General features: G+C 39.4%; 1 protein-coding gene across 2 annotated transcripts in view; it reads right to left on the bottom strand.

Annotated features, from left to right (window-relative positions):
- Positions 1-4228: 4228 nt before the first annotated feature.
- CHKA (choline kinase alpha) overlaps positions 4229-15370 on the bottom strand; it is a 55702-nt gene continuing 44560 nt past the window's right edge. For both annotated transcript variants that reach the window (XM_077455951.1, XM_077455959.1), the window contains 4 exons: positions 14994-15102; positions 14462-14568; positions 12407-12488; positions 4229-10086 (listed from right to left, as the gene is read on the bottom strand). In XM_077455951.1, the coding sequence (XP_077312077.1) occupies positions 10027-10086; positions 12407-12488; positions 14462-14568; positions 14994-15102 (358 nt within the window). In that variant the 3' untranslated portion in view covers positions 4229-10026. The remainder of the gene's footprint in view (positions 10087-12406; positions 12489-14461; positions 14569-14993; positions 15103-15370) is intronic.

Here is a 15370-nt window from a genome sequence, read left to right as displayed (position 1 = left end):
TGCCTCTGCTTGCTCTGTAACTGACCCTGGCTTGTTATTCGACCACGCCTTCTGCCTACTGATTCTGTTTATGCCTCTGCCTGATCTGGAACTGACCCTGAACTGTTATTTGACCACGCTTCTGCCTACCGATTCTGTACATACCTCTGCCTGATCTGGAACTGACCCTGGACTGTTTGACCATGCCTCTTGCCTGCCTCTTGGACTGATCTTGTACCCTCCCAGTGGACTAGTGGGATTCATAACAGGGGTCTCACATATGTGAGGGGCTCCAGAATAGTTTTTCTGGATGAAGAAGACAATTTCATTTGTTTTCTCATTCCTAGTTTAGGGTCTGGAGACTCGGAGGCTTCAAAGAGATTTGGGTGGGAGAAGCCTCTACCCCTATCCCCATTCTGTTCTGAACGAGGCCCTACTTCTGCCTGCTGCTTGTTGGACCTATGCAATCATGCCTCTGCCTGTCGCATGAACTGACCACACCACATGAATGGACCATGTTCCTGCCTACTACCAGGACCAATATCTTGGCACTGCTGACAATCTCTGCCTGCACTGACCTTGGACTGTATATGGACAGTATCCCTGCCTGCTGCCTATATTGACTATGGACAGTATACCTGCCTGTTGCCTGGAAAATTGTGTTCGCTTTTGCTGACCAAGTCCCTGCCTGCTGCCTGGACCAGTGCTATCATCCTGTGGACAACTGCTGCTAAAACCACAGGTAATCCTTTGTTTACTCTTTGCTCAGCAGAATGTATTTTGGGATGTAATTCTTGGTATGTGCATGCTATGTGTCCCTGGAACACCTAATGGTGTTCCTTGCATGTTGGGCCTCTGTATGTGGCCAAGCTCTGTAAAAGTCTCACACATTTGGTATTGCCATACTCAGGAGGAGTAGCAGAACGTATTTTGGGGTGTCATTTTTGCTATGTACATGCAATGTGTTGGAAATATCTTAGAAATTGACAACTTTGCGTAAAAAAAAAAATGCGTTTTCATTTTTTTCCACATTTTCCCAAAACTTCTGGAAAAAAATGAACCGTTCAAAAGACTCATTATGCATCATAGATTATACGTTGAGGTGTTATCTTTCCAAAATGGGGTCACTTTGTGGGCGTTTCCATTGTCCTGGTGCTCCAGGGCCTTCAAAAATGTAATAGGTGGTTGAGAAATGAGATGTGTAATTTATGCTCCTAGAACGCCTGATGGTGCTATTTCAATATTGGGCCTCTGTATGTGGCCAGGCTGTGTAAAAGTCTCAGACATGTGATATCGTAATACTCAGAAGGAGTAGCAGAATGTATTTTGGGGCATCATTTGTGGTATACACATGCCATGTGAGAGAAATAAACTATTACATTGAAAATTTTGTGAGAAAAAAAAAAAATCTTCATTTTGCAAAGAATTGTGGGAAAGAAATGACATAAAAAACCTCACCATGCATCTTAGTAAATACCTTGGAATGTCTACTTTCAAAAAAGGGGTAATTTGGGGGGTATTTTTTACTTTCCTGGCTTGTTCGGGTCGCAAGAAATGAGATAGGCCGCCAGTACATCAGGTGTGATCAATTTTTTATGATTCGCACCACAGCTTGTGGACTCTCTAACTTTCACAAAGACCAAATAATATCCACTAATTTGGGTTATTTTTACCAAAGATATACAGTGGTGTGAAAAAGTGTTTGCCCCCTTCCTCATTTCCTGTTCCTTTGCATGTTTGTCACACTTAAGTGTTTTGGAACATCAAACCAATTTAAACAATAGTCAAGGACAACACAAGTAAACACAAAATGCAATTTGTAAATGAAGGTGTTTATTATTAAAGGTGAAAAAAAATCCAAACCATCATGGCCCTGTGTGAAAAAGTGATTGCCCCCCTTGTTAAAACATACTATAACTGTGGTTGTCCACACCTGAGTTCAATTTCTCTAGCCACACCCAGGCCTGATTATTGCCACACCTGTTCACAATCAAGGCATCACTTAAATAGGAGCTGCTTGACACAGTAAGGTCCACCAGAAGATCCTTAAAAGCTACACATCATGCCGAGACCCAAAGAAATTCAGGAACAATTGAGAAAGAAAGTAATTGAGATCTATCAGTCTGGAAAGGGTTATAAAGCCATTTCCAAAGCTTTGGGAATCCAGCGAACCACAGTGAGAGCCATTATCCACAAATGGCGAAGACATGGAACAGTGGTGAACCTACCCAGGAGTGTCCGGCCGCCCAAAATTACCCCAAGAGCGCAGCGACGACTCATCCAAGAGGTCACAAAAGACCCCACAACAACGTCCAAGGAACTGCAGGCCTCACTTGCCTCAGTTAAGGTCAGCGTTCATGCCTCCACCATCAGGAAAAGACTGGGCAAAAATGGCCTGCATGGCAGAGTTCCAAGGAGAAAACCACTGCTGAGCAAAAAGAACATCAAAGCTCGTCTCAATTTCTCCACAACACATCTTGATGATCCCCAAGACTTTTGGGACAACATTCTGTGGCCCGATGAGATAAAAGTGGAACTCTTTGGAAGGTGTGTGTCCAAGTATATCTGGCGTAGAAGGAACACTGCATTTCATAAAAAGAACATTATACCAACAGTAAAATATGGTGGTGGTAGTGTGATGGTCTGGGGCTGTTTTGCTGCTTCAGGACCTGGAAGACTTGCCGTGATAAAAGGAACTATGAATTCTGCTGTCTACCAAGAGATCCTGAAGGAGAATGTCCGACCATCTGTTCGTGTACTCAAGCTGAAACGAACTTGGGTTCTGCAGCAGGACAATGATCCTAAACACACCAGCAAGTCCACCACTGAATGGCTGAAGAAAAACAAAATGAAGACTTTGGAGTGGCCTAGCCAAAGTCCTGACCTGAATCCTATTGAGATGTTGTGGTATGACCTTAAAAAGGCCGTTCATGCTCGAAAACCCTCTAATGTAACTGAATTAGGACAATTCTGCAAAGATGAGTGGGCCAAAATTCCTCCAGGACGCTGTAAAAGCCTCATTGCACATTATCGCAAACGCTTGGTTGCAGTTGTTGCAGCTAAGGGTGGCCCAACCAGTTATTAGGTTTAGGGGGCAATCACTTTTTCACACAGGGCCATGATGGTTTGGATTTTTTTTCACCTTTAATAATAAACACCTTCATTTACAAATTGCATTTTGTGTTTACTTGTGTTGTCCTTGACTATTGTTTAAATTGGTTTGATGTTCCGAAACACTTAAGTGTGACAAACATGCAAAGGAACAGGAAATGAGGAAGGGGGCAAACACTTTTTCACACCACTGTATAGCAGTATAAATTGTGGCCAAAATTTATGAAGAAAAATTAATAATTTGCAAAATGTTATCACATAAACTAAGAAAAATTAGTTTTTTCCAAATTTTCGGTCTTTTTTAATTTATAGCGCAAAAAATAAAAAACCCAGAGGTGGTCAAATACCACCAAAAGAAAGCTCTATGTGTGGGAAAAAAAGGACAAAAAATTCATTTGGGTACAGTGTTACATGACTGAGTAATTGTCATTCAAAGTGTGAGAGCGCCGAAAGCTGAAAATTGGTCTGTGCAGGAAGGGTGTTTAAGTGCCTAGTAGGCAAGTGGTTAAAAGGTGAGAGAACACTCAGGAAAGCAGGTGAAGGGTCCACATGGAGAGCACCTAATAAGCAAAGTGTCTACACAAGGGATTTTGGACAGTTTTGCACTTTGTATTTTGTGCACCATTTGATTTATTGCACTTATTGTTTAAGCACCTTAAACAGATGGTGTAAATTAGACTGTTCTTGGAGTTTACATTTTTTTACACTGCATTAGTATTAATTATATAGTAGGTAATTTTGTTTTCATGACTGTTTTTTATATTGTATTATCTTTAGCACAACACAGTTTTATCAAATTTTTACAATTGTTTATTGGAGCAGCTCATAGTAAGACCACTTCCTGCAAAACAGTTAGCTGAACATTATTGATTATTATGGAAGCAAACCATTATCTTTTTCTAAAACTCCACTTTGTTAAAGAATATATAACATTACGGGAGCTGTAGGTTTGTTAATTAGTATATATCTAAAATCCATTTGCATGAATTCTATTCACCATCTGTGGTCAAAGTACTTTGATTGCAATCAATGTTACTGTTCTAAAACACTAATGAACAAGGTGTCATTAATCTGAATATTTAAATAGATGCTCAGATAAAATATATTGAAAACATGAAAAAAAAACACAAGACAGATATTTACCATCCACATTTTAATATAAAAATACAGCTTTGCATTTACATTAAAATAAAAAAAGTGCAAGGTAATTTTGATATGCATAACAGATGCAGGAAATACATAGGGAATACAAAAAAAACTTTTGTATATAATGTCAAGTTTTCTAAAACCTGCCTTAGATAAAAATCAAAAAACACTGGTGTTAAAAGAATAGTTAGCAAATAGTGTCATAGCATTTCACAGTATAATTTCTAATGTCACATTATCATTTCTATAGATAAAATACCCCCAGTTAGAAGGAAGGCAGCAAGCCTGGAGTGAGCTATCAACAGCATGATTACATGAAAGTCAAATTGCTGCAATTGGCCTTTATTTGTGGCACTATTTTAGGTCTGTGGATACCCATTGCTTAGCTAGCATGATACCCAATATGGCAGTGCCCTACAGCAATAACACACCCACATTTTGTGTAGATTTTCTTTAATGGCAACCTCTTCTGTGAGGGAAGGTTAAAGTGTTACTAAACCCAGGACCCTGCATTCACTGTATCTGGTCTCCCACAGAACATGGAAATCCAATTATTTTAGTAAATATAAACTGCTAAAAACCTTTTTATCAATACCTGTATATAGTCTTGTGACTTCTATCAGTGTCTGGTTAAAGATTGAAGGAGGACTTTTCATTCTATTCTGACTGTCCTATGAGGCTGCAGGACCCCTGACCCTGTCTGGACAGTGCCTATTGGCCCTGTGCTGATCACATGCACCCTCCCAAGAAAAAAAAAACTCTCTAGCAATACACATCAAACTGGGAATTAGCAGAGTGCCCCTAAGGCTCTGTCTTATCAGGAGATGGATTGTGGACAGTGGAAGAAGGGGAGGATCAGAGAAGATGGGATCCAGACTTTTTTCACAATTAGGCCCTTTCACACAGGCGTATCCCGGGAGGATCCATTTTTGGACATCCGCTTGCTCAGCGGGGATCGCTCCATTGATCCCCGCTGAGCCGGTGGATGACTAGCCTGTCTCTGCACACTGTGCAAAGATGGACTGGTCAGATCTCGGCTTTCCTCTATGGGGGGATCTGATGAAAATGGACCGTCTGTCCATTTTCATCCGATGACGGATGGAAAAATAGGGTTTTCCTCCGGCATCAGTTTCGGAGCATAGCGGAGATTGATGTAATCCGTGGATACCCGCTATCCTGTAGGGATCTATATAGCATCAACAGTTTACGCAGTGCTTTACAACATGAGGGCAGACAGTACAGTTACAATAGAATTCAATATAGGAGGAATCAGAGGGCCCTGCTCGTAAGAGCTTACAATGCAGAGGATTAACTCCTTAGGTGCATGCTTTACTGTATTTACAGACTGAGTTTACTGTTGTGGGTTTAGTAACACTTTAAGGAATACTACCGCTATTAACTCCATACATGTTAATTACAGTGCTTTTAGCACTAGTCAACTGCTGCACCTCCATTCACAACAAGGATTATCTTTCTATAGTTACAAGCAAAACCATATTAACAATATGTGCTTTATAGAAGGAATGCTAAAGTGTAACCCCACACCATTTTATAATATAGGCATGATTAATTGGTTGATCTAGAGAAATTGCCTGAAAAGCTGCAGCAAAAGCATATCTGTTAATCATGCTACTCAAAATGCAGCAATTCAACCTTTGCAAAAAGAAAACCTTTTTTTGTTTTAACATTTTAACATTCTGCTAAAATTTTTGTGAACCAGTACTCAATTTTCTCTGAAAGAAACATAAGAGCTGCCATTTCAGATGTCTGTGATGCCGACTCTCACTTGCTTTAGTACACCGATTCACTAATCCAGAACAGGTACCCATGAGTTCACATATTTTATCCTTATCCACATACTTGTTCCAGGTCAGCAACACACAAGGCGCTAAAAGCCAGTTCAGTTTAATAATGAGATGACTCAAGAAAATAAAATGCTTGGCAGCCTTCAGGTTTCTAATAGGAAAGGTTCAAATTTTCATAACTAACCCTGCAGTCTTCAGCATGCCGAATTGCCTAAGGATATACTTCAAAGTAGGCGACAGGATGAAGCAGGGGCCAAGCCTACTGCATTACTCAGTCCTGTGCAGACAGAAATGTAAATTTAAGCAAAGCCTATACACTCTGACTAGCGAATGCACAAATCATTCTATGCAGAGAGCCAATGTTTGCAATATATCCTTTTACAATCACTGTTAATGGTAAATTGGAGTCACACTGTAATACTATTCCTGAATTGTGTTTAATATCCCTATTGAAGATATTACACACATTTTTTCCATTTAGTTCACTTAGTTAATATTAATACACAGTATTAGTGTAATTAGATCATAAAAACCCACTACAAGACTCATTATAAAATGATTATCAAGCAAAGAATAATGAGCTTACAAATATTGTTTCCATTATTTTATATACACATACAAGAAAAGAAGGATACTTTGCCGGGGCCATGTAATACTGATATACTGCATATCAACCTAACTTGTGTCAGGTCCAGCATAGCACAAGCCATGGCAGTGATCTTTTTTTCAGATCACAGTATAACATTTTCTTTTCTTAAGTAATCTCCTTCTCCCATTTGGCAGTGAAGTAAACCATATCACACTGGTTTTTCCTTCTAGTGCTTATGAAATAACAGGAGAAATATTTAGGTTTGCCTCAAAAGCATTTATGATGGCATATACTACAAATGGTTACTACAGTGATTTTATCAAAAGAAAATGTACTTTAAAATGTTGCTTACAAGAAAAATTATAACATGTAAAATGTAATACAGTGCTAAATAAATAAAGATCACAACTGCTTAAAGAGGACTTACACGTCATCTGAGCACCACAAACCAAAAATGCTATTTAATTCATTTTCAATATTCAATGCTTTCTTTTGATGAGAAGTCACTTTTGAAAAAAAAAATCCTAGCATTTCTGGCTGTGGCCCTCTTGAGTAAGGGCAGATGATTCATGTAGCTTTAACTTCCTGGAATCCATCTGCCATTAGCCCAGGCATGCAAGCAGGAGAGGGTGTGCTTGCCTGAGAAAGCCCCTCTTCCCCTCTGACGGCTCTTGGGATGTATAGCATCATTTGCCTAGGCATGAAAAACAGGAAGTAACTGAAGAAATGTAAAAAAAAAAAAAAAAAAAAAAAAGTTTAACAAGCAATTATGATATACTTTCCTATACATTTACCAATGCCAGCAGCATAAGGATTAAAAATAGTCAATGTTGCTTGAGAGACTTAAGTTACGCTTTAACAACAACTGACATTTTTTATTACAACACAAGATTAACCTCTTGTTGACAATGTCATCATTTGCAATAGAGTAATGCAAACATGGCATCTGTAGAGAAGATGTCAGTCACACCAAGGGCTGGTTTACACCTGCAGGTGTGGGGACAGTAAAAAACAGGCGATCAAGCTTTTGTAGGAGTTCTACTAGTTTTTTCTGGCCAGGTACTGACACGTAAAAGCAATAATCTGTCAGAAAAATCACCTAAAATACAGCAAGAAGCCTCCAATAGTCAGGGTATTTAGCAATTAAATGACTGGCAGATACTGGATATCTTAATGTACTTGATCTGCCAGCGTTTCTGAGACAAATTTGATTCAGCAATATATATTGCTTTCAATACATCAAATACATATCTCCTAGATGTCCTATTTTCCTTGTACACATACAGCTTGCACTGTGGGTTGAATACATACCAAAGATACATATATTCTGCAAGCATCTGGCAACTTTAGTGTTTTTAGAAAGCAAAATGGATGGATAATGGCTAAAGGTGTCATAATGCATAAAGTTTATGCTGCTAAAGACAATACTCCAAATAAAGCATTGGCCATGGGCTAGGAACTGTCATCTAAAAAAAAACAAAAAACGTAATTTAAGCCAACACTAGGATCAACACAAACTAGCCTAGTGTACTAAAATTAAATATTTCACGCTTAAGATGTATTGCCATACACGTCCTGACACGAGACCATGACCCTAATAACTCAGCAATGTCAGGGTAGAATTCCTTTTCACATGCTTACAGTTTTGCTTAACTGGCTTTTAAATTGAGCAATAGGCTAACCAAGTCCTGACTTCAACTTTCATGGCTGGGAATACAAGAACTGACATATTGAAGTGGGTAACAAATAGCTGAATCAGATCAAAAAGGATAGCAAAGCTATAAACAAAATGTAAATCCAGGTAAGTGTAAATCCAGGTAAAAATATATACAAGAATAACATTGTCTCTACTCTACAGAATGTCAATTGCGTATTATACATAAAAAATGACTGCGACTGTGTTGCATTTGCATGGATATTGCACTTTTTTTCTTGCAATGAAATGTATGACAATGTGGCTGCTTGCTGTAGGCAATGGCACCTTTCCTTTGTGCATGAAAGTAGTGTTCAGCTTAAGTGCCTTTGGTTGAATATAAAAACTCATCTATACAGTTCTCCCAAAACACTGCAAACATGTACGTCAGTTTGGGCATTACCTTATTGAAATTGCATTTGAAGTGAAATGCATTTGAAGCCTTGCCCAACATTGGTCTATTGTAATAAACAAGAAACTGTATGTGTTATCTAGTTACTCTGCTTACTGGAATGTGAGTAAAAACTCTCAGTGTAAAAGCCAAAATCAGTTAACCATTTTTACATTTTTAAATTCATATTACACCTTTAAAAAAACATTATACAATATTTACAATTACAATAATAAACCACTTCACATTACCAACTTGGTTTTAGATCGGGGTTGCAAATTATTTTGCACTGGTTTACAGTTATGAGAAAACAGCCCATCTATTTGATAATGTCATATCAAAAATGAGTTAACACTGGAAAATTTGCATGTGATCATATTAAGAAGAATTTCCCACTTAGCACACTCTGTTGAAATAATATGAATGATTGCATTCATTTGGATTGCACAATGCATGCTAAAGTCTTTCCTGTGTAAATAGTTGCCCTGAAGGATTTTTTTCCAACAAAACTGGAGTTTCTCTGATAGACTCCAGTGTATAAAAAATACACTAAAAACACACTATACATGCACAGTGTGGAGCTCTACGGAGAAGTGATCACCTCCAATCAGATAAACACACATTCTAAATTTATCATGCCTAATTAAATCTAACTTTGTGTGCATGAAGAGAAGCATTTGAAAAATGCAGCATAAAAGCCATACAACTTTATCAATCACTAGAGAGGTATCAGGATACTTAAATATTAATGGTTAGAGGATTTCTTCCTTACCGTAAGTAATAAAAATTGGACAACATAAATCTCTCTGATTGGATCAGCACAACCGCTCTCCCCACAAATTAAAAAATATATATTTTTTTTAATGTGGAGCTTGCATGCTGTGGTTTAGTAATCACCAAACATTAAAGTTTTCAATATAAATAGGTTGCATTCTCATATCTGCTCCAGGAGCAAAATGGTGATCTCCCCAGAATGGAGGTATCTGTACAGTTTTGACACAAAAGAAAAATGACTCCATCATTGCAGAAACAAAACTCTGTAAACGTTCACAGTTATATTACATTCAATCTTACAAGAAATGTCCTAAAGAACATTAGAAAAAGTGTTTGAAAGTAGAACTTTGCTGAGCAGAGCAACCAGAACCTGTTTCATTTTCTGATCTGCATAGGAAGAATGAAAGGGAGAGTCTAACTGATTGCTATACAAAATGCATAGTTCTGACACCGATAAAGTCCCCTCATATCTAAGATCTTAACCGCAGTAACAATAGAGATGGGAGAACATCCAGACAAGTGTCCATGCAGAATGGAATTAAAGACCAAGCTTCTTCTTCTGCAGGAAGTAGGCATCAAATCTTGCTGTAGCATAGTCCTTAAAAAAAGAAATCATGTAAAGTGATTACTCAAACAATACACGTGTAAGATGACCACTTCAACATTCCCTGTATCCTATTTTGGTATGTGTTACATTTAAAGATATTACCTCCATCCGTGGTACTACTCTGTACTATTATATGGAAATCAAAAAAATAATAAAACATAACACTCATCTTCCTCACCATGCCCACTCTGCAAAGTAAAATGTTACAAGTGCTGTAGCACAACACAAGGTAGTTACCCAGATAGCAAGAAATTGTGCTGCAAGTGTGAAAATGACTTGGCAAGCTATTGCTAAACTTTACAAGTTTAATGCACAATTGCAGCAAATATGCATTGTATGACTCCAGATCAACTTTCTTTGCAAGCATTCTGCAAGTCGGCTGCAAGTACTGGTTCAGTTATGTTGTGCAATAGTAATCCCACCAAAGGGGTCACTGTGGCTGAATTTTTATGTTGTAGACTTGCAGAGCTCTTGCTGTAGACTCACCGCTGCAACTTTGCTCTTGGTAGAGACTTGCCACACAAATTTGCTACAAATTGAAAAATTGTCAACTAGAACTTGTGCTTCAAGTGCTCTGCAAGTGTACAACTTTCCAGTGAAAATGTGCAGCAAATTAACAGACTTACAATTCAACACTGCCAGAAATTTGTGGCAAGTTATCCTTGCTATCTAGGTATACACCTTTTAGCAAAGACTCCAAACTTGGCTGAAAAATTATGCTTACCAGCAGAAATACTGAGAGTATATAGTGTGTGTTAGGGGCTGCCAAAGCTGACCAACAGTGTTCAACAGTAGGTACAGGCTTCCCATTCATGTCTGAAAGCCTTGCTGTACTCGCTATTTATTTTCTTTCTATGTGATAAAACTGGACTCTAATGCATTCACAATAAACCAATCATTCCTTTTCTGTTGTGGAAGATTTTGGATTGTCAATTGGTCACTTTTTAGTCAAAACCAAATGCTGACAGTAGCCCATGAGAGATACATCTACCTACACTCCTGAAAATGGCTAATTGGTATTACACAGAACTTTAAAAAAAAAAAACCAATATGGTGGTGTCCATCCCATTGAGAGAGACGTCACCAACTTACAAAATTCCTTCCCATAATCTATTTTATATTCACTTGCAAGTTGCCTTTGAACTTGCTAAATAAAATAAAAACGTAACTTCTTTGGGAAGAGTTAGTTCCCTAGCACAGATTTTTCTCTCCTTGCATGTAAGCCTTTCTCTTCTAGGAGTGTTTCACCCCTCACCTCCTCCCATAACATTATTCCATATGTATCTTCCAAAAAGGAGGAAAAAAAGAATACTATGGAGCAGGGGTGCACAACCTTTTGAAGAATGAGGGCCACTTAAGCGACTTGTTAACTGTTAGCGGGCCACAATAAGTGGAACAGATGGATGACAGGTCTGTGTGCACTCCGCATATGCAGAGCGGACACAGACACTGCCCACTCTACTCTATGGGCCCTCCAGATGGAAGGGCATGGCTTCCCTTCTGATTTTTTTAGTGGATCAGATTGGAGGTAGACGGGTGTAAAAGGCCACAAGTCCATTTACATCTGTCGCTCCATAGTTGAGGGTCCAATTGGGTCAGACCGATCGCGTCAAAGGGTCCTAAGGCTGCTTTTAAACTGATGCACTGTGGTTTACCACACCAAGGGTGCAGCGCAGTTCATCTGTGGCTTTCCTGAGGATTAGCTACACTTTGCCATAGACTTCTATTATATCCTGCAGGTGTGGTGCGCTTTCTAAAAGTGCACCAAACCTGCAGATAAAACCAGAAGTCTATGGCTCAGTGCAGGTAATATGCAGGTGCACCTGCGGCTCAGTTTAAAAAGCAGCCCAGTAACCACTGCAGAGCAGATATGCACATGTATACACTGTGATTTTAGTAATAAACTTACCTTTAATAACAGTCTTTCATTCGGGTATCGCTGGCTGTTGTTGTCCCAGGTAGAATACATTTGGTATCACCCCGCCTGTGACAGGAGTTGGCGCTATGCAGAAAGCATCAGCTTATGCAGCTCTGCTCTGCAGCCACTTGCTTCCTCCACCACCAGCTTCATTCACAACACTGATGCTCTGGGATGGCATGCCAACTCTCCACCCTAGAGCAGGAGGTCATGGGCCACAACACAGGGCTCTGCGGGCCACATGTGGCCCCCCGGGCCGCTGGTTGGGAATCCCTGCTATAGAGTGTCATTAAGTGACAGGTCCAAGTCTACGGGGTTGCTGACATCACATCTAAGATAGTGCATGCTTCGGCAGTGTGCAAACAAAAGAAATTATCTAAAAGTATTACTCACCATATAACCAAATTCAATTGAAGAGATTTTTGCCTGTATAATAGACCAGAGGCCCCAGAATAAATGTGATGCAAGGGCGAACCTAAGTTAGAAGCAGAAGCAAAACAATGAATATAATTTAGCAGATTATAGGAAAGCACTTTCTACCATCCCTTGCTGTGGTGTTAAAGATGCCCATGAAAAAAATTCTACTAAAAACATGAGGAAAATGAAATGGCGATTTAGATCTGCAAAAATCTTTAAGTTTAATCGTGGTCTTACATTTCTCATTGCTCTTTAGTCAGAATTCTTTAAATATTATGCACTAGCTCATGTAGTGAGGACACTGTAATACAACAGCAGCAATTCAGCTACTTTTGCTGAAGTGTGCACTGGAGGCCAAATTGTTTTTGGAGGTTTGCCTGTAGTTTAGCTTTAAACTACTTATGTTACTATAGCATTACAAAGTTATTTAAGGGTTTAAAATATGTCCATCAAGTTAACTTCTCAAACTCTAGAAGTTTTGGCCCAGAGGAAGACAAAAAAAACAAAACAAAAGAAACAGCCAACTATGATCATTTTGTTTTAGGGGAAAAAAAATCCTCTCTGACCCTAGAAGAACTTGTGTACTTAAAGAGGTTGTAAAGCCAGAAGTTTTTTTTACCTTAATGCATTCTATGCATTAAGATAAAAAGCCTTCTGTGTGTTGCAGCCCCCCTAATACTTACTTGAGCCCCATCTCTATCCAGCAATGTCCTCGAGTCCCTTGGACGTCCGGGACTCTCCCTCCTGATTGGCTAAGACACAGCAGTGGAACCATTGGCTCCTGCTGCTGTCAAAGTCAGTTAGCCAATCAGGACAGAGAAGGGGCAGGGCTGAACCACAGCTCCATGTCTGAATGAACATGGAGCTGCAGCTCAGCGCGGGTGCCCCATAGCAAGCTGCTTGCTGTGGGAGCACTCGACAGGAGAGAGGGGCCAAGAGCAGCGAAGAGGGACTCAAGAAGAGGAGAATATAGGCTGCCCTGTGCAAATCCACTGCACAGAGCAGGTAAGTATAATATGTTTGTTATTAAAAAAATAAAATAAAATACGAGGAACAACAGTCCTTAAAAAAGGGAAATTTTTATCTTGAAATGTAATGATTTAAAGTTCACATCGATGTTGGTAGCAGAAGAGCATCTAGCTCCTGTTTCCTATAGGTCTGTTTTTCCCATGCCATAGGTAGAGTGAACAAAGACTCATAAGTCAAGAGTTATGGGATATCTCAGTATATGAGTGAACTATCGCACTTAAAAGATAACTTTTTTTTTCTCCATAGCTGGATCGAAATTTGTCACGTTCAGCGGGAATTTCGATCTGACAATGGAAGTCCCCATTCGAGCTGACCTAGTGATCAACTTCTGTTGGAAAATTTGTGCTGCGGCGCTGATCAGTGTATTTCGGCAACGGAGGAATCCCGCTGTAAGCCCTTGTACACACGGTCGGAGAATCCGTCGGAATGTGTCCTATCGGACCGTGTCGTCGGATAATCCGACTGTGTGTGGTATGCATCGGACTGATTCAGTCGGAATATCCGTCGGACCCAATTTTCCAACATGCTGGAAATATTTCCCGACCAACTGGGCCGGTCGGACCTAATCCTATCATGTGTAGAGCATTTTCATCGGACCAAGTGCCACGCCTGCTCAGATCAAATTCCTACATCAAAGCTATTGGCTACTAGCCTGAATGTAGTCCCATCATAACGAAATTGTCATCATGTTCTGAAAGATCGGATTTTTCGCCAACTTTGTCCGACCGTGTGTATGCAACAGTTTCGGACAAGATCCGACAGATAAAATCCGACGGGCAAAATCCGACGGATTTGGTTGTGGAAATCTCCGACCGTGTGTACAGGGGCTTCGAATACAATGATAAAGCATGGAGGATTGCTTCAACCACCTTGAATGAGGGTGGGGAATCCATTTGTTTTCTTTTGATCAGCTGGCTGATGAAATAAAAAAAGAATAATCTATGGCTAGCTTTTCTTACAGTAAGGAAAAAAACATGAACTATAAATTCTAACTTCACTAACCTGTTAACTTCAATTAACATTTCATTCTCGATTTTACTTCTTTCTTCATTGCTCAGGTTCTCAAACCCTGGCTGAAACTCTGCCATGTAGCTGGAAATGAAGTGAAGCTGAAAGACAGAAGAACGCCAAATGGCTGTCAGACACTCAACTCTGGTAATATTCAGACACACAAGAGCCATCAGCTGCTAAAGTATTTCAAGAGAACTATGGGACTTGCAGCTGTCACCATGCCATGTTACATAGGATGCAGATTGGCCGGGATTTTCATGCAACAGCCGTAGACCCAATTGGCCACCTGATATGACCAAAAAGCCAACTTCTGTTCTCCTTCCAAATAATTAAATATCACCCTGTTAATGACATCAGTGGTCTGAGCTCATGAAATAGATAACTGTGCGGCTTATAGTTTATTTTCCCAAATGATAAAGAGATGGTTTTGAAAGAGATAATGAGACTAAATGATAAAAAAACGAATCTCAACTAAGCTAAGTAAAGTTATTTCGAGAACTCACATATTAAATTAAGCCAATACCTGTTGTTTCTTTGAGGGATAATTTGAGAAGCTGGCTTTGAAGAATGGAAACTTCTCGTAGGTGTAATCATACATCCATTCACAGAAGTGATTACCGATATCAAAACCCCTGGAGGAAGAGAATCATGTTAAGGGAAAACTCCAAGTATAAATACAGTTTTAGGATTTAGGCTGTGTCCATAGACATTAACTGAGATGACAAATCAACAGCTGCAGATTTATAGGTTTGCTGATCCAGCATGTTAACAATTTATAATCCTTTCAAGAAGACAAACGTGCATATCTGTAATCTGATCTGCGGCATACCAGGCTCTAACCCACACAACAGATGATCATAAAGCTAAGCAGCTTACAGCAGAGCCTACCTTTAACCTCAT

The sequence above is a fragment of the Lithobates pipiens genome, unplaced genomic scaffold, assembly GCF_037356315.1.
Source record: "Lithobates pipiens isolate NorthernLeopardFrog02 unplaced genomic scaffold, aLitPip1_a1.2 Scaffold_10, whole genome shotgun sequence".
In the NCBI taxonomy this organism is placed as follows: domain Eukaryota; kingdom Metazoa; phylum Chordata; class Amphibia; order Anura; family Ranidae; genus Lithobates; species Lithobates pipiens.
Note: the sequence above shows the minus strand (reverse complement) of the source record. Positions and strands in the feature narration are given on the sequence as shown.